General features: G+C 43.1%; 1 protein-coding gene across 1 annotated transcript in view; it reads left to right on the top strand.

Annotated features, from left to right (window-relative positions):
* The first annotated feature begins 1,310 nt into the window (after positions 1-1,310).
* The window catches only part of LOC130186327 (ephrin-A5b-like), an 81,816-nt gene continuing 57,590 nt past the window's right edge, over positions 1,311-25,536 (top strand). Inside the window, exon 1 of the mRNA XM_056403371.1 lies at positions 1,311-2,192. Coding sequence (XP_056259346.1) covers positions 2,068-2,192 — 125 coding nt within the window. The 5' untranslated portion in view covers positions 1,311-2,067. The remainder of the gene's footprint in view (positions 2,193-25,536) is intronic.

Raw genomic sequence — 25,536 nt, 5'->3', positions numbered from 1 at the left:
TAGTCTGAGCTCATGTGTCTCTGCACTCACTCACTAATGGACTCTGCTTTCCACCTGGTGATATTCATGCAGTGTAAATACTTTATAATCCAATTTTGGTTTTTTTTACCATCCAGGAGATGAACAGTTAAAACTGCCTCCTCTTTATTGAGCACAGTATTAAATCCATGCGAAAAAGACTCACCATGGAGCATCAGGCAACTTGTGGTGGTTTTCCCATCACCACCACTACGTGGCGCAGTGAGTCATGAACCCAAGCAGCTGCACAGCTCACTGCAGATCCACAGCCCTGAAAACCTGCGGGAGACTTGAAGTTTTATAATGTCTGCTAGATGAATGTGTGGCCAATAAAGATGCTGAGAATAAAATGTGCTGACAGTAGAGATGTGCGGCTGTTTTTGAGTCATGCATGGAAATAATGTATTCCCCAAAACAAGTGAAAACTCTGCCAGCTGAGATACTTATCATACACGCTGGTTTTCAGGGCAGTCGTGCACGTACACTGTATTGAAACCAGTTGAAGCTTGTTTGACGCACGAGAGAACAATGGGAGACTAATGAAACTGCTGACAATAAAGTCATAAAACTAGCATTGGAAACAGCTCAACTTTGGTTATGGCGCAGTTGAAGCAAAGCAACTTTAAAGGACAAACGTGAGAAAGTCAAACTCGGACAGATTTTTACTGAAATAATGTTGAGACAGTGAAAAAGGGGAGGGGACTTATTTTGCAGCATGTTTATGAAATGATCTGGGATCTGTCTGCCGGCCCTGGGAAGCACAGATACCCCCCAGGAGGAGGGATGTTGTTTTTGTAAGCGAGACGCCCGTCATTCAAAATCCGAGCCAATGAGACTGTGCGCAACCGTGAAACTGTACACTGCAAGAAATATCCGCGGTCACAACAAGCAGCGGCTGCGCTAAAAATCCCGTCTGGAGAAAGTTGAGAGTGACATCACTCGCCGTGCACGCAACAAATCCGACGTTTTCTGCCTGAATTGCAGACATTTGAATGTCTTTTCCGAAGCGGACTGATCCACTTTGAGGTGATTTTCTGACACATGTGAAATGCATTTACCATAAACCGGATCTAAAGCGGAGCTGGTGAATCCATTCATCAGTTTTCTTCATTTGAGAAAACGAGCTGCACGTGATTCAACAGTTTTTGAGACCGAACGCCTCAAGCGCAAAGACGAACACTTTTTACAGTGTGCCCCGGCTGGCACAGTAGGAGGGAGGAGGGAGAGAGAGAAAGAGGGGGAGAGAGAGGGATTGGGGGGGGGGGGGTGGAGGAGTTGGAGGAGGGGGGGTTGGTCCGGGAGAGCATGGCCGCAGGAGCCACAGCGCTGCTGACTTGGTTTGGTTCTTCCAGATTGGTAACACCGCTTCTCGTGCGCTCTCGGTTATGTGGCGGAGCCGCTCGTCATTTAACCTGGACGTCGTGTGCGTGTACGCGCTGCGGAGAGGTTTGATCAAGTGCGTGCGTTGTTATTCGGCAGGGCAGCAGCGGGTTCAGACGGAGCCGAAGCTGCGGGTTTGACTCTTCTTCTTTTCGGCTCCTTGGTGATCCACGCTGATCAGGAGCGGAGAGCCCGAGCGCGCGGGGACTGTTTCTCTGCTCTCTTCATCTCTGTGTTGTGGAACATTTATTTCTCTGATTTCTCTGCCTCCTCTTCTGGGAAATTCAGTTGCGAGTTGGAGAAACTGTTCGCTGCGCGGAGCAGAGTTGAGCCGGAGGGAGACTGTTCGTGGTGCGGGCAGAATAATTGTGGATTTTCACTGTCTGTTCACTAGTTTCAGAAGAACTGTCTCTATTAAAGCGCGTGAAGAGTGAACGATCTGAGTGTGAAAACGCGGGCTGAGCAAGAAAACGCTGTTTTAAAAGAAGAGAATTTAGTTTTTTTTTATTATTATAAACAGTGAGGAAGGAGATACATCTGTGCCGGGACTAAGTGGACTCTCATCCCCTCACATCACAGCATTTCACCACCACCATCCATTAGAACCTTTAAAACCCGAAGCGGGAGGGACTGTAATCGATTTGGCTTCATCGGAGTTCCAGAGCAAATATGCCGCAGGTGGAAATGATCCTCTTCCTCATCCTCATCATTGGGATGTGTGTGTACGGCCAGGACCCGGCTTCCAAGGTGGTGTCCGACCGCTACGCCGTCTACTGGAACCGGACCAACCCCAAGTAAGTAACCCCGTCCGCCTGCTCTTCTCACAGGGACGCACCGGCACACTGGCGCTCGCTCCCTCCGCCCGCTGAAGGCGGCGGACTTCACCCTTGACGCTGCCCGGTTTGAAGGTGCAGTAGCTCGGGGTGTCTGGGTGTAACCTGAACACTCCGAGCTCAGTTTGCAGCATTGAAAGAGCTAAAAATCAAAGTGTTCCACTTATAAAAAGCAAAACCTAAACTGCACTTTATATATGTAGAGTTTAAGAATCAACCTGTTTTACATCAATTTGTAACAATGCACATCATGTAGTTACATTTTCTTTGGATTGCAACCATCACGAGCTTCTCTCCAGCTCACACAAGATTGACAAATTGACTGTTTGTCACTTGGTTTACTGTCGACAGCCTTTTACATGTTTCTCTCACTGATAAATTGTCGTGATGGTTACAGTTTAATAATCTCTCTATCAACAATCAACTCTGCATCGTAAATCCCGCTTAACAGTGGAACAACCAGACGTTTTCACACGGGGCTCTCCGCTATTACGCACCATTACGCGCTATTACGCATTCATGGTCAGTATTTGCTCCACATCCAGGTTGAAAGGGAAATACATGTAGTGTAGTTACGAGCTGCTGGGAGAAATGTACTCCGCTGAGCGCGAGCCATGCTGGGTTCAAATACAGCTGAGTCGCTCCCAGTCTGCTGCCATCGATTAGAATTGACAGAGTAGTTCTTGTGCCAAATGGAGACTCCTCCAGTGGGAGTTTGGAGATATTTCGTGCCAAGTTGTGTCGAGTTTAGGTTGTTTATTATTATTATTATGAGCATCTCAGTGACATACTGACTTGCATTTAATTTGCTGATAAAGTGTGTTTTGTTGTGTTGTTGGTTTGAGTGGAAACCTGCACGTAAAAACTTTGGGTTGCTTCCTGGTTCTAATTATCACAACTTTTCTCCCAGAAACTCTTGGGAATGAGCCCAGATTCTTCTGGTGTGGATACTAAAGTGACACTTCTCCCCTTAAGCTGCCTCCTGCGTCTGTCAGGGCACCTCCCTGAGTGACTCAGTGCCTCACTCTTGGTGCTTAAGCACATATGAGATAATGAGTGTGTGTCACTTTGTTTCAATTGGACTGCAGTAATTTCGCTCACTGGTATTATCGGGCTACAGTTTCGGCGTGAGTCAAAAAAAGAAATTCATATCACTGTTTACTCAGGGACAAGAAACTGGTTTGTTGGGCTTCAGAGTCTAAACACACAACAAGGCTGCGGACGTGTGGCGGTATAGCAATGACCCTGAGGCATACGTGTGCAGAGCTTGCTGTAGGAGAGTTTGACCTGACAGGATGTGAATGATACAAATGCAAATGCTGTGGTGGTGACATGAAAGGCTGATGGAGTTCCTGCTCTGCTAACAGACAGATATCTGAGTCTGATAACAGCTTTCTGTCCCACTCAAAGGCTGCAGGTTGTTTTTTTGTTTTTGTTTTTTTTTTCTTTTTGGCCTTCAAGCAGTTCCCAGTTCCCAAGTCGGGTTTCTTGGTTGCCATGCTCCCCCATCCAAGTGCCCCCCTCCACCCTCTCTGCCCCCCCCCCCCCCACCCCCCCTCGGCCCACGCTGGGGCAGACAATAAGGGGGTACACAGGGGTATTTCAGCAGCGGCCAAGACGCAGCGTGGTGCTCGGTCTTGTGAGAGATCCACACATGCTGAGGTCACACACTCGGTAGTAACCAGGCGAGTCGCGGGTTAAGCAGCACAGAGGGGACCGTTGTCAGGGTCAAAACCGGGGCAGTACCGCCGGCCATGGGGCCCGGTGACGGCCCCGGCACGGCACCCCGCCTGGGCTTTGTCTTGGCAGAAAGGAGGCTAAATAAATGAGTAACTCTAAATGACTGTCTCCTTTTCTCATTCATGACTTTAATCTAAACCTGACCTGGGCTGTATAATGTAAGGGAGGGACGTGCTCAAAGCCTGGGGGCCCCCTGACCCAGAGCAGAACCTAACAGTATTCCATAGAAGCCTGCGGGCCCTGGGTCCCTGCTGTTTAATGTAACCATACTCAGTATTGGAGCCCTGGGAACCTGCTGCGGTACAGTCCCAACTTCCAGATGAGCTTTCTTACCCCCCTCTTCTGCCGCCAGCGCTGTATATCCGACCAAAGTGGGGAAAAATAGTATCCAGAGCAGCAGTCCACACTCAGCCATTCATGAAATCCCCTACAGGAGCTCCGGAATTGAAATGGGAAGTGAATCGTGAAAAATGGAAATGCGATGACATTTTCATGTTTTTGCTATTGTTTCAAAGGGGCAGAGAGGAGCCTTTTTGTAATTTAGATAAACATGCGTTTATGTTTGCTGTGCTTTCATCTCAGGGCAGCATCTTCGTGCTCTGATGCTTGGTGCTGATTAGGCTCAGATGAGCAGGACTGGGAGCGGTGGAGGGATTTACAGCCCTGAGGATGGTTCAGTCTTGCCTGGAGTTTAAAAAGCTCTGAGCCGACAACGAGTTACTGTGCTCGTAAAAGTTACTTAATGAAATTAAATAAAACTCCAGTATTGGAGCCTTGTTAGGGGAAAAACTGCTGAGACATAATTGATGTTATGACTCCTACCTGTTTTTTTATGCCAAATCCCCCCAAAAAAAGAACTGAAACAGCTTCAGATAATTGTGCTATTTAGTTATTTATCACTTGGTGTGGAGGCCGCAGTAAAATCTTTTGCATTGTTCGGTCTCAGCAACAGTCCATTTGTGTGTGTGGGCGTGCGGACGCTGTGCACATAGTTCCTATGCAGGGTTGGAAAGCCTGGGAAAACTCCTGCTGTAGATTTAGTTATAATAAATGTAGGAAATTCACAAATCTGTAAAGAGTATTTGGCAAAACACAGTTGTGTCTTACTCCTGTTAGATATTCTCACGGAGGAGGGATGAAGGATGATGCGTAGCTCGTTGTTCGTACTACAACTCCCTGTTTCGCAACACAGAGACAAGTTTATCAGTCCTAAGTACATGGTTCCACTTTCTGATAACGCAGATAATATACAGGGTTTATAAGTTGTAACTAATGACTTTACTGATGTTAATAAATCATTTAATAATAGCTCTGTAAGAAGCCGTTTGTCAGATGAACTTCTGGGTTGCCAGGTTGTGAGAAACAGTCTGACCTCCTACTTTCTTGCACGGCTGCAGACCAAAACCCATTTATATTAACAACTTATTAACATTCACAACTGCAGACATGATGGATTATTGTATTGGAAGAAGCCTTTATTAATGACTTGCTAACATTTATAATTTCACATCTGTTGGCTTATTAGACAGAGAGAAAGTTGTGTGTATGTAGCAAAATACAAAGTTAGTTGTAGATACAGATAGTTTTCAGATATTATAAATGAATAATGAAGGATCATGTGAGACTGCTTTTATAATTTAGCTCTGGTCATATTATAAAGGCACAATTAGCAATTACTAAAATGGTTAATAAATAATAATGGCCTTTTAGATCAGAGTTTATAGTGCCATTAGCAACTGCTGTTAATCATTTAACATTAGTTGCAACTTCTAAAACCTTTATAAAGTGACTTATTAGGAAGTTGTAAAGATTCATAAATGGATTTAAATGTGCACTTTCCTCACTAATAACTGATTAATAATCTATTAAGCATAAAGCCATTATTTAGAACTTATAAACGCTTTATAAAGTGGATCTACGTCTAGATTACATGTATTAGAAGAATTAAAAAAAAATGTCCTTGTGTGATCTGTAAACCTCATTAACAGATTCATTAGTCATTAACAAAGTCTTAGACACAACTAACAAACCGTGTGTTAAGCGGGTTTTGTACGAAAAGTGGCACCAAGACAAAAACATTCCAATCAAGGCAAGAAATCAAAACCTGGAAAACAAAAGCTGCAGCGTTTGGTGGTGGAAACGCTCATGTAAGAAAAATGAGCCACAGATGTTCCTTGTCAGCTCCGCCGTCTGTGTCGGTAACCAAATGATGGAATAAAGTGTATGAGTGGGGTATTTACTGCTGCTCTGACAAGGGGCTATTAGTGAATTCCCCGCTCACCAGCTATTTAGCTGCTTCATTAAAACCCGCCCGGGTCCATATGGTCTGCACGCCGCCGTTGTCGTGGCCCAAGGTGTTTATTTGTTGCTGATAGGTGGGATCAACGGAGAATCAGGGCCGAGTTCCGTCCCTAATCTCCCAAACTGTTTGTGTCTCAGACGCCATGGAAACTGATACCCCTCGTCATCAAAGAAGCTCATTGGGTGGGACTAACGACCTGACAGCTGGGGAGAGAGGGATTCCAGTATTCAGGGAGAGCACTGTCACCCCAGGGGTTTCCTTTAATCCCTGATAATGCCCATCCAAAGCTTTCCCCAGCAGATGCAACATATTTCTCCATAAGGCAATCAAACAATCTTTTCATGTTTGGTCTAAATGTGGCGATTGACTCTCTCTGATGATCCAAATGATCTTTTCCCTCTCAATTTCTGGACATGCTTGATTATTTCTGGCTGAGGTAATACCTCAGAAAGCTCCATGACTTGACACTTGTGCATATTTCTTCTCATAGCAGAATAACCTCCGCTATTTGCTTTTCTTACACTGCTCTCTTTTTAATCTCCACTTAAAGAAACAATGCTCCATTTTTCACTTGGTGGGGAGCTGATGTTGTGATAGTTTCCCAGTGGCATTGTGAGTTTCCCCCGTTTGCATTGTTCCCACTGTTTACCCTCGCTTTCCCCTCTCAGCCTTTTCCCCCGGCTCCCTGCCGCTCGGTTCCGCTTGGATTAAAAACGGACACAAAAAGGCAACCACGTCCAAATATTGACTGGGTCTCAGGACTGCAGCCCTCTCCCAGCGCCCGGCACAGACTGCCTGAAAGGCCACTATTGTTCCGCTCGTACTCAGCGGCCCATAGCCGGCTTTTAGCCCAGCACAGAGACAGACTGAGACAAGGAGGAGACGGGAGCGGTGGTTTTGGAGAGTGTGCATATGTTATCTGAGGTGGGGCAGGCGGATTGTAACAGGAGGGACAGCACAGAGAGAAACTTCCGCATTAGAGGCCAGAGGCTACGGCAGAGGAACAGTGTCCAGGCCGTGGAGTCCCAGGGTGGGGTCACAACCAGTGGTTCCACCCTGAGGAAGTGTCAGTCTCAAAAGGCATCAAAGAGCGCTGACTGAATGTGATTTCCTGCACTGGGGGCCTCAGACACTATCAATAAACTGAGGATGAGAGGCTTCTTATCTGAGGTTTACCTTCCATTTTATTACAAAGTGCAGGAGCATTAAGCCTCCGCGCAGCACTTTAGTCTCTCAGCGCATGAAATGAAAGGGTGTCACATCTTAGATATGAGATCCCATATTCACTTTCTCATTTCATGTCAGTTTCCCACCATTCGATTGTACCTTACAGGACGTACTTAAAAGACTGAACCTCCAGGTCAATTAAACTGTGACTTTCTATACCCGGCTCTCAGCACAGGGAGGAACATTCCTGGTGCTCTCTGCGACCCTGCCTGCAGACAGAGGCTGCCCCGGCCCTCCCTCTACACCCTGACTAATAAGGCCGGGTCCTCGGGCTGCCGGGGCGTGATTGACAGGAACTAGTGACGAGAGGTTACTAATAAGTGTTGAAGGTTTATTGGTTTACGGCAATAATTCTCTCCAGCTCTGGCGCAGTACAAACACTGTGGTCACAGTGACTGTTGCAAATCAGTGCGTTTTCCTTTCTTTTGCTGGTTGTATCTTTCATCACAATTGATTTCCTAAAATAAGAGAACAAAAGACCGGAACAGCTTGATTCCCTCAACAGAACTACAGCTGAAGTCAGCTGCTTTCAAGAATTTTCTTGAACTGATTGAAAGAAGACGGAATAAGATGAATCGCTGCTGTTGAATTAAGAAAAAAAACCCTGAATTTAGAAAATTCAGCTTATTCCACCATGCAGTACGATCCTCTCTGCAAATTTCTGATAGAAACCCTTCTGTTTCAAGAATTGTCTCAGTTTCAGTGCCCTGGAAGAAGGCTGAATGTGATCGTTTCAGCTAGTTTTTGATGAAAGTTGTCTCGTTTCAAGAATGTTCTGTAGCTGAGTCTCAGGATCTTAAAGAAGACAGAAAGCAGATGGCAGCCCCACAATCCTTTCCTGAGCTGGAAACAAAACCAGTGAAAAACAATTATTTCAAGCTGTTTTCAATACAGTAATGAAATTGTTTTCTTATTCTAGAGTTCATTCTCAGTTTTATTTTGAAAAATCACACTATAGATTAAGGGAAAAATTGTTAAATTGCATTAAAATGTTTGACTGGTGTTAGAAACTGGTTGGAATAATGTTTCTGAAGTGGATTTTCTTTTCAATTACTTTAAGATTATAAAACGTTTATAACTCACCAGTTGCCAAAAAGCGACTTTGTGCTCAAATCAGATACAGTGCGAGTTTGGCCTCCTCTGTTTGATATGTGCGACAGTCAATGGATTAGCGGGGGACTCTTCAGGCCTAATCTCAGTCTCACTCCGCTGCACAGAGGTTCACTTTTCTGCTGTTTTAATCTTGGTGGGGCTTTTTTTTCTTCTTTTTTTTTTTTGTGTGTGTTTGCTGTTTAAATGTGAGTGGTGAAATGGCATCCCCTGTGTCTTTGTAGGCACCGGTGAGGGTATTAGCAAAGAGGCTCTAAGGGGCTTAAGAGGTCAGCCCTCCCTTTGTGTGGAGACACAAAACACTTCCTGTGGGACCCTTCACCCCTCTCTGTTCTTCTCTCAGAAAGCCAGGCCCTGCCTGACCATTCACATTAATCAGCCTTAGCTCCTAATGACTGCAGTAAAGCTTCTGAAAAGTGCTTCCAAAATGCTCCTAAAGAGCCACTAAGCTGCTAACAGAGCGGGCATGGCTGCTGCTGTTTGCAGGGCATCACGCAGCATCAAGGAGAGCGGGGCGGGTGCTCGGCCATCCTGGCTGCTCTTGTGTTGTTCTGAACGCCATAAAATAGTGAAGCATTGGTTCAGATTGTTTGTCAAGAGCTGCGGTGTAAACTGGAGTCCAGGAAAAAAGAGAGAGAGAGAGAGAGAGGTGTGCTTCTCCTGTCTCATGCACCTGAAGGTTTTTCTGTTCAAGAGTTCACTGTAAAAGACTCCATTTGAGGAGGAAGGGTTTTGTGTTTAATCGATCCCCTAATGACTTTTCTTCTTGTACAGGAGTGTTATTTCAGCTTGATTCCAATACAAATCCACTTGTTTCAACCTTTTCTACAAAGACGCAATATTTTCCTGCAACATTTGTCCTCGTCTGATGTCCAGTCTCACTGGGAAACTCTTGAAACAAGCTGATTTGTATTGGAAACAGGTTGAAACAATATTGCTTCACTGGTATGTTCTGTCCTCTGCACTTTTATGGGTCACAGCAGACAAAATAACTTGATACGATGGAGATTTTTTTTTTTGCAGTGTAGAAGTTAAAGGTGCAGCTATCCTCTATTCTCTGAAGGATGAGTTGAATAAAAACGGGGGAGATCGGGGAGGGAATAACTCTCTTTGGGTGATTATCAGGTTTAATTTTTGTCGGTGAAACGTCTGCAGCTTTGACTCGTCAGCTGTGATGTCAGTAGTTTTATTACCTGATGTGGATCTCCTGACGTGGGAGGCTTCGCTGTCTCCTCTGCTTTTAGACAAACGGAGGTAATGCGAAAACTGGCACATCAGTAGACCGGACTCGTGTATGATTACAGCTGAAATGTAAATTGGCTTGAAATGTACGCTTGATAAAAAGCAAATGTGATCATTTTGACAGCGGGGGCCAAACCTCCAAGTAAATGTTTCTGGAACTATATTTGGGTCAGTGCGGCTTTGGAGGGAGGCCTGAAACTGAAAGTATGTGCACCTCCTCATCAGAGCGATATTTCCTGATTTTAAATGGCTGCTGACTTCTAGCTTTCTGTGTATCTTGGAAGAAATTAGACAAAGCTGATGTGTGAGCGAATGACTTTTCCAGTCAGTTCTTCGTGAATCATGTGTGATTCACAGAGTGATGAAGCTCTCGGAGCTGCGCGTACGACAGACAGTTTTTCCTTTTAGCCACAAAGACAAAAGCAAAACATCTCTGATGAAGCTAAACATGCTTTTGTGGGAGACACCGCTGCCGTCTAATTGCTTTTGTTTCTCGGGTTCAGATGTCTGGTGTAATGGTTTTGGTATGAGGGTTTATCTGATGATGGTCTGGAGCTGTGTTTTTCAGACCACAACAGAGAAGAGGTTTGAGCTTGTTTTGCCCCTCTCCGACTCCCGCGGTGAAAAGTATTGAAAAGACAAATGTTATTTATCCGTGTGAATAGCGGTTGTTTGATGAACTTGGTGTGACTTTGCAGGACCTTTTTCGTGTGGCGCTTCTGGTCCGTGGAGACTCAAAGTGTTTCCTCCTGTTGGATTTCAGCACACTTGGTGCTTTGGGACTGATGAAATATTAAAAAAGCTGTTTGTGATCTCACGATAGAGCCTGGACAAACCTTCACACGCAACCAGGAGAAATCCAGGTCAGGACCGGCATGACTTTAATAGAGGGGTCGACATTATGTCGGGTTTTCTTTTTTTTTTTTTTTTTTTTTTTTCTCAAATCCTTTCCTGGCCTGTGCTTCATTGGTGATGAATGACTGCGATTACATTGTTTTTGGTATTTTATCATCGCGCAACTTGAGTTGCAGGGTCATTAATTGAAATCTCAGACTGCCAAGATCTGTACACTTTCCATAGACGTGGCAGACCTCTCCTCTGCGCCTTTTCTCTGTGGTGTGCGGCGGAGCGGGGAGCACAGGCAGCCATTTTCCAAATTCGACTCCATTTTGTTTCAGGGAATAAAAGTAGGTTACGAATCCTGGGATGTCACTTGAGCAGTTTCTGATCTTTCTGATCTGACACTCAACCACTGCAAAAATCTTCTGAAGTCATTCATGTCTGTGAAAGAAATCACTTTTACGTCTGCCACTGGGTTCTGAAAGTCTGATTTTCCTGAAACGTGAAACAGTCTGGAAGAGAAGTAACAACGTTTCAGTCATTATAAATGCAGATCGGCTCATCTGAAATATTTTCCAGCATCGTGTCGTTCTTGATTCCTTTTTTCTTTACTGCAGTGACCTGTTTGTCTTTGAAGATGCAGATTCTCATTTCTGGAGAATTTTTGAAATTTCTTTTCACCTCAGTTTTGAAACATGATGATATATTCCTTCTTCGTTTGCAGATTTTTCCACTTGTTTGAAGAAAAATGTGTGTTTTTAGGACTCAATTGATGGATAAATGTTCAGTTTTGCATTGATGAAAATTTAAACTATTGTCCTAAATTTGTGGAAACAAAAAAAGGTTGAATTTTTGGGGCGAGCAATGATTTGCACTGTTAAAAAACTTCCACAAACAAGTTAAATATTTTTTTATCTACAAAAAAATCTGCAGTGGATGAAGGCCAAATTAATTTCGACAAGCCTTCTTAAAACAAGATTTTGTAAAAATCAGGCCACTACAAAACACTATCCACCCTTTAGATTGATAATCAATAACCAATAATACTTCAGAAACTGGTGACAAAAGTTTTTGAGGTTCTACTCAAGTCACAAATCACTGAGATTAATTTGTAGTTTTTGTTCCTGTTTTCAAATTGGTCTTGTTCTTGGAAAAAGTAAAATCATCCAGTTTTCTCTTAACACATGGTTGAGATGCGAGTGCGACAACCAAATAGTTCCCTCTTCAGGTTTGTCTCTTGTGGGTTCCGTCTGAAAAAATAAACAAAAAATAAAGTAAAAGAAACTTTTCTGAGCGGCCTCTTTGCATTGAGTTCTGATCGACCTACTAACACAATGATGATCGCACAGCCTGCCCTGTGCTTGTTTATGCACAGACCCTGTTGGTGTGTGCCATCACTGCTGCCCTATATGGGTTGGTACCTTAGTGCTCATATCACTGGCCACGGCGGCAGCGGCAGCAGCAGCGCGGCGGGAACACGCGGGCAGACGCTGCGAGCAACCCGCACTGATGATCCCCTTTTATGTCTTGGCTCCATCAGGGCCCTGAGTTATTCTAGTGCATAATTGATGGAGGAGTTAGAATAGCAGAAGTAATGCAATGAGAGGGTGCAGCCAAGCGGAGCGAGGGATCGCGTGCGTGGGGCTGCAAACATTGCAGGGGACGAGAGGAGGGCATCTGGCGTAACAGGTCCCAGCGCTGAGTCGACACAGAATATGTCACCGGCTCAGCCAATCGGCGCGCTCCTCTTCTCCGCCAATGAGAGGTCTCCACTTGAGCGGAGTACTACGTTCTCATGAATCGGGCGAGAGGCTCTTCGGTTATTAGTGCTCCTCAAAGCTCCTGTTCCTCCTTATTTTGTGGTATTAAAGCTTCAGGTTGAATCAGAGATATAATTGAGATCATTTACATTTTACTGGAGATTCCACTTTGACTGGGAAGGAATGTTGTAAATCTCCTCAGGGTATTTTTTTTTTGTCTCAGAAGTTCTTTCTTTGTCCCTGTAGTACATTCCTAAGGTTGCCTTTGCGGTATCAGCAGTGACAGGGTGGATATCACACCTAGACGAGCACCTACAAAGAGAAACTAATGGCCCAACAAGGCTGCATTGTCTGTTTAACAAAGGGGACAAGGTCACAGATAACCTGTCCCGTCCTGCTTCAAAGAGACTGATGAACTCTGAGGGAACAAATAAAAAAGACCCGCTGCCTCACCCAAAGTTTCCCTCTGTTTTACTGTCATTAAGAAAAGACTGTGTCTAAAAATAGCCCAGACAAATAAAAGTATTCAGTTATAAAATAAAGGCAGTTTTGGACCAAATGTTGAATCAGCTAATTTTTTCTAGATTAGATTTAAAAGATGGGAGATAAAAAAAAAAAATGTATGTAAATATTTCTGATTTATTTCAGCAAATAAATAATCATAAATCTCACTTTTAAGTAATTGAAAAAAAACCTTTTTAGCACATATGACATAGAGCTCTGCCAAAAGCATCCACTTTAACCAGTTGTTTTATCTCTTATTCAATCTGCAAAATGTATTTTCCCACAAACCTGCCTGTGGTGCTGAGATAATCCCCTTGATTACAACATTTTCTTGAAACAAGAAACAGTATCTTTGAATGAGAGAAAAATAAGTAAGAAAAAAAAAAAGGTCAATGAAACAACTCTCCCGTATAGAAAATGCTTCAAATGTGTTAATTTGTGCTGGAACGTGATGTTATATCACCTCATTAACAGACCTTTTCATAATTTTTAAATACAGTTTTTACAGTGTAATTATCCCACTTTAAAAGAAAAGTGATGAAAATTGCAAAAACAAACCAACAAATAAAAAAAACCAAAACAAAGAAAACTTACAGAACTAGTTTTCTTCACTTTATCTCTTATTACACAAACCATACGACTCCTTCATACAGTGTTTGTTGTGTATCAATTAGTTTCATACTTTGTGTCTTAATGTGCAAAATGTGCATTAGCCACAGCTAATGGGAATTTGTTGAAATTTCACGGGCAGAGAAAGTGTTGTTTTAATTATGCAGCAGCCCAGCGTAATGAAAACACTAAGTTGTGCAGAGTTTTGTGCGGCTGTATAGACAGTAGCCGGTGTTTGAAGTCGCCTCTGAAACACAGACCTGTCCAGCGGAGCACTTAGAGGCCACTGGACCGGGACTGTGCCCATTAAGATCATAAAATCCCGCTCATAAAGATGTTTTATTTGTTTCCTGAGTGTGCCGGCTGCTTAGGTTTCCATCAGAAGTCTTTATGGCTCAGTGCTCATGTTTCTGTCTCTGGATGGAGGTGATATTAAGTTTTAGTGGACTTTTGTAAGTAGCAAAAACCTGGTCACCAAAAGTTCACTTATTATTTTTTTGTTTTTCGTAACTGGACCTTTTTTTCTTTCAGCTGCAGTGTGATGTATTGCAGTGAATCGCTTTGTTATAAAGTGTCATTTTACGGCAGGTATTTTAAATTTCTGCGTCAGAGGGAAAACAACGTCAAATGCAAGGAGATATTATTTCAATTTATTGCTAAATATTTGATTAGGTAAATTTAACTAAACCCCCCCCCCCCCCCCCCCCCCCCCCCAAAGTAGGCTTTTTATCAATATAATCAGATTATCATTATCTGCATCTACGTATGTCATGCATTTTTTTTAAATATAATTTTTATAGTGTATTTTAGTTGTGACTTTTCATTGACATTTTTTACGAATTAATGTATTTCTTTAAGTAAAATTTATTCAAACAAATTTTGAATATTAGCATAAATTTTTTTATTTTAAATCAGACTTTATTTTGAATTTGAAATGCACTACACCCACAGTCATATATTCATGACAAAATATCGCAATATAAGTATACAAACATGGATATATTATTGCATATACACATAGAATACAAAATTACTTTTCCAGTGTGTAATATGATGCCATGGTTACAGTTACTTAAACAGAAAATTAAATCTTGAATATTGCGTTAAAATGTACGACATTTAATTAAAAAAAAAACAGCATTTTCACATTAAAAGAAAATATTTCCAGATAAAAATTTAAGTCAATTCATTGATTTTTATATCCGTCTAATTTAATTTATTTATCTATCGTACATTTTTCAAAGAAAATGTTTGCTCTAATCAGATACCGAGTCTTATGACTTGTGTTTAACACAAATTATGGGGGAAAAAAATTCCAAGGCGAGCTGGCATTTGCAGGGTTGAACCTGGCTTTGATGCGGCCATGTTTCGTTGGCGCTGGGTTCCACTTCTGTCACTTTCCCTCAGTTTCACTTATTTGAGCCTTTCTGATTATAGGCTGGAATAAAGGGGAAGAATTGATCGAAGAAGGAAGGGAAAAAAAGGGGGCCTGATGTGTGGATGTTGAAGTCCTGTGACTGCTCCTCTGGGTCACATGGCCCTTCCAGAAGTAGTGCTGGTGAGGTCTAGACACGCGATACACAGGGGGGTTAGAGAAACACGCCGGCTAAGACGTCACACACATTTACCATCCACCAAGCCACTCCTGTATGGAGGCAGGCCTGTTCTAAATTTTGCCCAGCAACCCAGCAGTGTAGTGGGAGATGTGGTGTTGTGGTGCAGCACCACTGTTTGACATACGTCTTGACTTATCCAGTCAGAAATTACATTATTTTCTGATTACACCAAAGTACAGCGGGAAGCATTAAGACTCTGCGTGGGTATAAAGTTTATTTTGAAGTGATCAAATTGTCTTTTAATAATTATTCCCATGTTGAATTAAGAGTTTGAAGAGCAACTCTGCACCAGCTGAGAGGCCTTTCCTACATTTGGTGATATCATGTCTTTGTCGTTTGGGGCCCAAAAATGCTCCAAAAAAATTAGGTTAGAAATCTTCTATCCAACAGTGAAACTGGATAAATATGCAAATTGGATCCAAGCTCAGAAAAAAAAGAGAGAGAGAGAGAGAGGTGTGTCCTCTCAGAAAGTCACCAATCAGGCTTAACCCATTACCCATTACCTCGTGGCAGCCAATGAGCCGTGGAGCAGCTGTGCTGTCATTGGCCCGTTGAGCACAGATAACCAAAACTGTGCCAGATACACCAGGGTAGAAATAACCCAGAATTCCTGTTGCCTGAAGGGAGCAAAGCTCTTAATGCAGCATGCTGAATTCATGCTGCAGCAGCCTGCTGCTTTCTGGGAGATGTAAACTCAAAATGCCAAACAACTATCTGAATAAATCACTATCTGTATGGTCTCTATGCATCGTGGCAAGGACACACACACACACACACACACGCACAGTTGCAGTGTCCGCCACGGTATGAATGTTAGAAGGTTACAGGGAGCTGAGTGTGCTTTCTCTGTTGGGTGCTTGCTCATTATGTCCAGTGTCTCTCATGTCTCTCTGTCTGTCCTCCCTCCTTACTTTTCTTTCAAGGAACCTCAAAAGCCTTTTTCCCCTCAACTATTGATTCAAAATCATATATTAAAATCACTCTCAGTAAAATATTAACCTGATAACACCCTGCCACCAGCCTCCACCCACAACCACAACCCCAGCCCCCCACCCACCCACCCACCCACAACAATAGGCTTTTTTTTTTCATTTACAAATGTTTTCATATTACCCTCAGTTTTCTTTCAAAATGCTGAAATATATATACAATCCACCAAATTTATAATTTTTTGGTTTGTTTTTTTTTTTTTTGAAAATTCGTGATACTCCCGACCTAATCTATTATTGATCTATTACTAAAGTACCAGACTTCCAAATTTTGGTCTAGTAGTGATAAATTTTGTCATATATAAAACATTCTTTAATGGGTCCATACAAATTTCTTGGCAAAAATTTTATTATAGTTCAAGCAAAACACCCTAATTTGGTGTAAAATGTGTTATTTGTAATAATCACAAAAGTTGTTGCAGTGTCACAATCCCAACATTTAGTGTAAAAAACCCAAAGTTTGTAATTATTGCAAATTTTGCATACAAGTACTGGAAAATTGCTGCTGTTGTTGTGATTGTGACAAATACGTTACAGTGCACGCAGATTCCACAAATCGGATGTAGCACAACCAAAATGTTTTTGTTGTAATTCCACAAAATTAGTTACAGTTCTTCAAAATTTCTTGTCATTATAATGAAGTGCACCTGAAATTTGTTTTGCATGATAAACTGAAATTTTTTTTTTTTTTTTTTTTTTTTTTACAGTGTCAGAATCACAACATTTAGTGTAACAGCTCCAAGATTTTTTTATAATGACAAAATGTGTCATATAGCCCTTTAACAACTTCCTGGTATAACCAATAAATGTGTCACAGTGCACGCAGCTCCAGGTCCCTGCGATGTGCTGCCTCCAAGTCTGCTCTCCATGGTGTCCAGATGTCTGTCATCCAGCTGCTGACTCCTGCTGCTCTGCTATCAGATATGAGAGGGGCGATTAAGCCCTCTCAGATTTCACAGCTTTTGTTCTACTCCCCAAAAAGTACGCTTTCACCCCCCTGACCGCTCAGCTGACTCCTCCACTCTCTGCCAGGTTTCAGCTGAAGTCACTTCCTCCATGTCTGCGACGTTCAGCCGCTTGGACGCTCGTCACCGGCTGAGATCAGTGTAAACCCGCTGTTCTCGAATGAATGTGAGCTGTTCGTTCGTCCCCCGGAGACCCATTTTTAGATCTTCTCTTGAGAAAATTGCTTTGGTCGTGATCCCTGCAAAGAAAAGGTTCAGATGCTGCACAGATGAATGTCAGTGCATTGGTGACTTTAATTTGGCGGTGTGCTCTGTGGGTGCAGACACACATTTAATCTGCTGTGGAAAATGAGTCTGCAGACTTTGGGGAGACAGTGTGATCGCACACAGACACACACACACACACACACACACACACACACACACACACACACATACTTTTACACCCACACACGCAGGCCATGCATGCCTGCACACAGAGGCAAACGCACACAGATGCAGACGCAGACTTGTGAGCAGGGTGTCATATGTTTATCCTGTAAGTCAGCTGTTTGATCATAATTTGTGATTAATCAGCCATGAGAGCTTTTGAATTAAGTGCAGCTTTTCATGTCGGAGTAATTGCAGCCTAATCCGTCTGGCCTTTCCCAAATGCTTTATAGTTTAGCAGAGCAGATGACACAGAGCAGGGTGGCTGGGTGCTGCTGCTGGTTCAGGTTTTAGTCCCACTTGTGTCTTGAGCACAATAAAGCCCCTGCCCCACTGATCAAATGTATGTCTTGGATGGTATTTGTTTTTTTTTTTTCAGCAGCATCTGCTTCCACATTCAAACAGTTTATCCTTTCTACACAGTCTGTGTAGGTGAAGAATCAGCGCTCTGTCTTTTGTCTGTAACCAATGTCTCAGGTGCGTAGGTTCACAGATCTGCAACAGGAAGTGACAACAGGGAGCCACATTATTCAGTCGAAATGTTCTTTATCTTCATTCTTTTGGTAGAGCTCGTTGCTTTCTGACTTTATTTTCTAATTTTCTCAAAAGATGGGTGAAAAAAATCCATAGCAGAAAAGTTTCCTAAACTGCACGAAACATATTCTGAAGATTAACGTAAGATACAGTGTTTGGGTGGGTGGGAACATAGTGGAACATTTGACGTTAAACCAGATCTTTTTAGTGAAAATCAGGATAAACCACAGACCATGAGAATTACTTTCCTACCGTGCTTCCTGGTTTTTTTTATGTGTAATAGACAGTATGTATATTTTTCTTTTTCTTTAATTCCCAAATTAAATGAACTGGACTCACTGACGATATAAGAGCGCGCAGACAGGGTTAATCGTCTATCCAGCGAGTGTCAGCTCACAGTTGTATTTGTCGAGAGCGCTCTGTTCGCTACATGTTGGACAGCACCTCTACTTTGTAAAACTTTGATTTTGTTTGTGTTGTACTGCTGCCACAAGTTGCAGGTTCACCAGCGCCTGCACATTCATCTGCCTGTTAGCTCGAGTTGTGCGTGTTTCTGAGAATCTGAACGAATCGATGAGCATCACCGCCATTCAGATCCCTCGAGATGCATCAGACTCTCCCCGCATGGCATGCCCACGGGCACGCTGTTCCCTCCCCACAAATGTTTCTCCTACTGCCCTTTTGTTCCACTCCAGAATGGAGTTGACGCGTGTGAAACCGAACGTGATACCAGGGGCCCGAGAGTTCATTATTCGCTGCTGTTCTCACGGGGCGAGTGAAAAATCACTCCTTTGTGCAGAGGAAGAAAGAGCCTTCCTCTGACCTCATGGTTGCGCAGTGTAATGTCAAAAGGCCCCGAGGTTTGTGCGGTGTAGCCACACCCACTCTGTTGTGCAGCCGCCGTGGAATCTGACCAGGGTCCCTCGTCCATGAGAGAGAGAGAGAGAGAGAGAGAGAGAGAGAGAGAGAGCTGAGGAATAAAAATCAGCCTCTTGTAAACAAATGTTTGGATCCCACATTGTATACCACACTAATTGGACTTTGGCTGCTCGGAGGAGTTTCTTTCCTCCAAATCCAAATAGTGCATTTTCTGCATTCTCTGTATCCTCTCCACTTCAGACCTCGCAGCTCAAACTTCCAGTTAGTTCCTTCCCTGTAACGGCCATGTTAAAGATTTTCTTCCTCTCCACGACCTCTCTCTGCAGCTCTGTGTGCTGCGTCAGACCAGTCTGAACTACAGCTCTCCTCAGCTGGTCACGTCTCTCAGTGCACTGACCAACATCAAGCACACAGAGCCCTTCCTTCAGTGCACATCATGCACTTGGTGGTGGGTGTCGGAGGCGTTTCTCAAAACTTCAATCTGAACACTAACAGATGACATAATGACCCACAAGAGCCTGCTGCCTCTCAGGTGTTAATTGGAGCTCTGTGTGTGGTATGTTTATATATGTGTGACTGTGTATTTTTGACATAAATTCACCCCTACACACACACACACACACACACCCTCTTTCTTCTCAACTGATTTTTTTCTGTTATTAAGATCTGGAAATCTTTATTTTGTTAAAGGTCCCATATTTTACACTTCTCCTGTGTTTTATTTGAAGTGTTGATCCATAAGAAAATATATTTGTGGTTTTAAGAACCAAAAACCATCTCAGTTTAGTTTTACATCTCCTCTCTCAGGCATCTCTCTGGAGATCTAGTAACAACAGGTCGGTGAGCCAATCAGAAGAGAGGCTCTGAAGATGGTGGGTCCAGGTGGGTGGGGCTTGTTGCATGGCTGAGAGTGGTGACTTCTTTGTTGTGACATCACAAAGTTACAGAAGTCCTGACGGCTCGTTCTAAGGCTCAGTTTCTGAATACAGGCTGTGTGCATTTCTCTGTGGACTGAGCGCTTTGATGCTTTCACAGTATTAATATAGAAGCTAGACCTGCTTTATAATTAAACACATGACATCTACCTTTATACGATATTTAAAAATTTAAAGCCCACATATTTTGACTGGCTTCATGTACAAATCAGCAGAATTTGCTGTATACAAGCATCAGTCTGCCTTAATCTGTCCTGTTTTGAGATACTGATGTAGAAACCTTGTTTGTTGACAGCAGTAATAAAATCCTTTGGTACATTCTGTCTTGAAGCAGTGTTATCCCGTCTTGACACTCATTCACGATGCGGACACATGCTAGACAATTGAAAAGAAAAATCCACTTGCTTTAATAAGACGGGACTTTGAAGAGCTTCATAATAGACAAACACTTCCTGAAAAGATTTTGGCAGCTGCTGCTAAATCCTGTGGTACTGTACATTCCCCTGCTTGTCTGCAAGCTCTGGTAGTCTGTCTTGTTTTAAGATGGTGACTCATTTCTAGGAAAATTCTTGAAGCATCAACACATTCTTTTTTACTTGTTTCCACAAACAAGACTTTAAAGTTTCATCGATATACAAAATTGTTTGGTAAGATTTATTACTGCAGCTCCTCTGATATTCCCCCCTGCTGTCTTCTTCTTCTTCTTCCCTGTTTTAAGACTGACATTTCTAGAAATAGAAGTGCTTCTCCGGTTTCTAACAAAACAAGGTGTTCTCTCTTTACTCAACAATGCACCGAAATGACTCGCAAAGATGGTGATTTTTCTGCAGCGGCTGCTCCAACTTTTTGGTACATTCACCCTCTGCTGACAAATCCAGACTCAGCCCGGATCACAGGCAGTAATGTAAGTTTTCAATGCAGATCCTGGTAACTGTGTGATATATGATAGTCTGCTTTAATCGCTCATAATTATGACACGACTCAACCGGAGCGGCGCTCTCGTGAGGTTGATTTTGGACGCGGCTCTGATGTTCCATCCAGCTCCTCCGTCTTCCCGTCTTTCTCCCACCTCCCCAGATCGCGCTGCCTCGTTAGCCAGGAATGTAGAGACGGCACATTTCTGCTGAACTAAACCTTCATGGGAAAACGTTGCTTCTTCTGTGGAGGAAGAACTGTTAATGGATTAAGTGGCTGCTGTTTCCCACCCGGGAGCCAGGCCTCGATCTTCCCCCAGTTTATTCAAGCTAAATGTCCCCCACCCCCCACCCCCACTCCGAATAGGAATGGCTAGCGTAGCTCAGCTTTAGACCCTGGTCCTCTGCCATGAACTTGGCTTTCCTGCCCCTCTTCACCCCATTCATGTCAGCAAGCCCTGGCATTCTTGTTGGGCCTTTTAAGTGTGTTCACTTTGGACGGCGATGAAAGGAGTCGGGGGAACACGGGATCTTAAATCACTTAATGAGGGGAGACAGGCAACGCTTTTGTCCAGCTTGTTCTGGAGCTGCGTCCAGCCAAAGGCCTCTAACGGGCTCTGACACCTCGCTCTGCTGCAGACCTGAGTGTGTGTGTGTGTGTGTGTGTGTGTGTATATGTGTGTGTGTGTGTGTGTGTGTGTGTGTGTGTGTGTGTGTTGGTGCGTCGCCAGCATCACTTCAGCCCGCCTGGCTTTAGCGTCCGGACAATTTTTGTTCTACATCTCAGCATTTATCCGCATTTCCTCACCGGCTCGGCATGTTTATTTGGTCTCAGCATATTTTGTGTGTTTGGGCAGCGGGAAGCATATTTGTGTGTGTGGTGAGGGTTAGGTGGGAGGCGGAAAAGAAGCCGCATAATGTGCTCGGCAGCGGTGACGAGGACAGGGTCGCTCCCTGCGGGTGTTTGGCCTTGGCCTACGCTTAGCATGTGCTGACTGAGCCGGAGCATGAAGGGAAAACCCAGAGAAGGAAATAAATAAACAAGTGGCCGTAGCAGAGGTTCACATGTTTGTGTTTCGGTCATTACCTCGGCCTTGCACTTTCTCACACACACACTTCTGCTGATCCAATGAACAAAACACACAAATATGTTAATGATGGGTGTATAAGATTGTTAAACTTTTTAATGAGCCCTAGGAGGAGTACTTTTACTGAAAGTAAAGCGCCCATAACTTTGTATGATATACGTACGAACCGTTCATACACACTTTTTGTAATTCTGTGATTTATTACCGTAAATCAGTGGTTCCAATTCTTTTTGGCTTGCATGTATGTGAAGTGAAGTATTTGTGATCCCCTCGTCAAGTTTAATACAGTACGTTTTAACCATAGAGTGATTTTTCCCTCATCACGCTGATTTATTTGAATATCTTTTAGAGGCCAGAGGAGGATAAACTATTCATAACTTTGCAGGGATAAAGGGAAAAAATGAGAAAAGCCAGAGAAAACACTGTCCTTTGGTGAAGCAGAAATATGTTTATCTCCCACTTTTTATCATGAATTATACAACTGCAAGTGAATTTTTATTTGTCTGAGGTCACTTTCCATACAGGCACATAGTGATTTTCACTCTCTCAAAATTGCAGTTATGTTAAGTCTTTGGTCTTTGACCTTCATCATGAAGTTTTAGAGTTTAGCATGTAGCCTGTTAAAGCTGTGTTCTCACCATGTGGGCAGAACGTGTAAAATGGTAAAATAATCTCCATTACTATGACGCGTAATGGATGTTATGATGGAGTAGAGCTGCGTGATACACCAAATTAATTTGATAGATTCGAACACAGTTAAATGTTTACATTGTGAAAGTCAAGTGATTACAACGTACACAAAAGTTTATTTTCAGACTTAAAGCGACATACCCATAAACTGTGATGTGAACGGTTACACTATATTCCACCTGCTGCGGTTTACAGGGATGTTGTGCAGGTGTGCAGTTTCTTTCAAGGACAGAGAAAAAAAAACAAAACGTTTCAATCAATGATTTCTGCATTTTTCAAAGGGAAACATTCAAATCGTGAATCATCCCCAAGCTTGGAGAAAACGGATTTTATTTTTCGGCCATATTGTCGAGCCCAGCCTGAGAGCATTCACACATTACTCCAGGGGTGTCACCTCTACAGTGCGGTGCAACCTGTAGTCACACCGTGATGATCGAACAGTAGCTGAAACAAGCTATTTTTATCACGTCAGACACTTAAACCAGGCAGAAACAAACTGCTTTGGATGTATAACTTTTTAAATTAGCAGTGTTTAATAGGTAACACACATTAACAACACTGAAAATGCCCGCGGCCACTTTCATCCGTGTGTCCTCATGCCACTGAGGGCCGACGCACGTCGTTACATCAGGAAACAATATTGTTCTGTTTCCCTGTGTGGGTATGTGTCTACAGGCATCATTTTATCCACATTAATTAACGCTACGTGTTTTCTGCACTTGAAGTGTGAATAAAGGATTTTATTTATATATTTATTTTGGCGACCATCTGCTGTTCGATGCCAAGTGGAAAATACCATGTCTCATGCTCCTATGTTATTACATTGAGGCTAGTACTTCTCATCTGGCTGCTCTTATTGATGGTCTGTCTCGGGATCAAAAACCAGGCGAGATCAGTAACAGGTTCGGTTGAAAAGAGGAATTCCCTGTGTGTGTGGGTTGAGTCACTGTCGATACCAGCTCAGCTCATACTGTATGAGAGAGTCCAGAGCAGAGTGTAGTAGCAGCACTGGCCTGATAAGGATCAGGAAGGCGCAGGCAGGCCTGGGGTCAGCTTTATAACTGAGGCCTCCACGCCATGACAATGACATCACAGTTCAGGAAACCCCCCCCACCCCCAAAGCTTCCTCTATCCTCACACACATCAGACCCTGGCTCTCTCTCACCTCCTCGACACCCGCTGCTCCACGCTCCTCCAGCCGTGAGATGAGCTGCTCTCCCTCTCCACCTTCTCCTCCGCTGCTAGTTAAGTCTATCCACCTCACTCACTCCATTTTCACTCGCGCGCTGCTCTTAACACTCTCCCACATTCTTCACCCCTACTCCCACACTCCTCCCTCCCCCCGTATTTTTCCTGTGACATTTCTGCTCAAGGTGCGTATTAGTGCTGGGATGGCTTTTTGGCTTTGACATGTAGTGCTCTCTCTCTCTCCCCCTCACTCATTGTCTCTCGCTGTCTACTACCATCTCCCTCCTCTTTCTCTCTTTTGCACATGCTGCACACACACACACACACACACACACACACACATTTCACACATCCCGGCACACATACTGACGAGCTGGCAGGCTTGTCTTCAGTTACAGGACACCCTTCAGTGTTTCTCCTCTGTCCTCGATGTGTAAATGAGTTTTGTGAACTCGTCTTCATTAGAACCGGAGCTTTTCGGAGGCCAGTGTGGGCACCCTGGCTGCAAACCAACCAGAGATGAACTATTAACATATCAGCTGTAAACAGTTGTTCGCTGCAGAGCTGCTGTGCATGCGTGTATCCGTGTGTGTGTGTGTGATTGCGTGTTAATGTTGCTCTCTAAAAAGCCAAGATTTATATGGCGTTCTCAATTTAGCTTCAGTGCAGCCGCTTCTGGGCTGTTAGGCCTCACTGTTCCTTTCAGCTGGCTCAAGTCCGCTTCCTTTCACAGTCCTCCAAAACAAGAAGAATGCCATGAAGTTCCCATGGTAAATCACATTCGCATTTACATTTTAGGCCTCATCCAGAATGCAATGAACACCATGGGAGAGGCTATGTTCAGCCCCACAGCAGCTGCATCAAAAAACCCATAACTTTCTGCACTGTTGTCGCCATAGGTAACGTTAAGACGATTAAAAACCAACACATTTTATAGCGGTTTATTCCTCTCTTGAGGCATGAATTTAGGACTTGGTTAAGTTATGGAAGCAATCATTTTTTCCTCCCACTCAGTGTTTTTGAGGTGAATAGTAGAAGTAGTGAAGATTACAGTCAGTTAGGAGATACGACATCATCAAATAAAAGAAAAACACATTTTAATAAGAAAGAAAAGTCAATTAAAAAAGAAAAAAGAAAAAAAAGAAAACCGTAAATATCCAGAATCTAATAATAAAACACATTCACAACTCTATACAAGCCACATGTAATGAGGTATTCTGTATAAAATGTGCACTTATTGTGAATTATTGGATTTGATTGGCCACTGCAGTGTCTGTGATGACACTTGTTTGTATTGCAATAAAAGCTGAATCGGGTTCAGCCTTTTTGCAGATGATGAACTTGTGTTTTTTAACACCTTGCTCACTGAAATGAATGAGGAAGCATTTTGATGCAGCTTTTGTTAGTCTGTAAATGGCCAAATGTACAAATAGGTAATTATCTGAAATGAAGGTTATGTAAATTTTACCCTGTGGATTATATACAATAACATGTAAGGTTGATGGTCAAATCAAAGATGTTTAGACCTTTGGTTTCCAACCTTTTCTTTCTTTCTTTCGGCTTACTTGAAAAACTCAAATAATATAACGATAAAGTATACGATGTGTTCCAGCCAGCGACGACTTAAAAGTTCCTCTCATTGGCTTATGACAGTGAGAGACCATAATATAAAAATTAAAAATAATAAAAACTGTATTGTTTTGCAAATGATTTGTCGCCCCCCTTGCAATACCTTCGTGGCCCA

This window comes from Seriola aureovittata, chromosome 18, assembly GCF_021018895.1.
Source record: "Seriola aureovittata isolate HTS-2021-v1 ecotype China chromosome 18, ASM2101889v1, whole genome shotgun sequence".
Classification (NCBI taxonomy): Eukaryota; Metazoa; Chordata; class Actinopteri; order Carangiformes; family Carangidae; genus Seriola; species Seriola aureovittata.
Note: the sequence above shows the minus strand (reverse complement) of the source record. Positions and strands in the feature narration are given on the sequence as shown.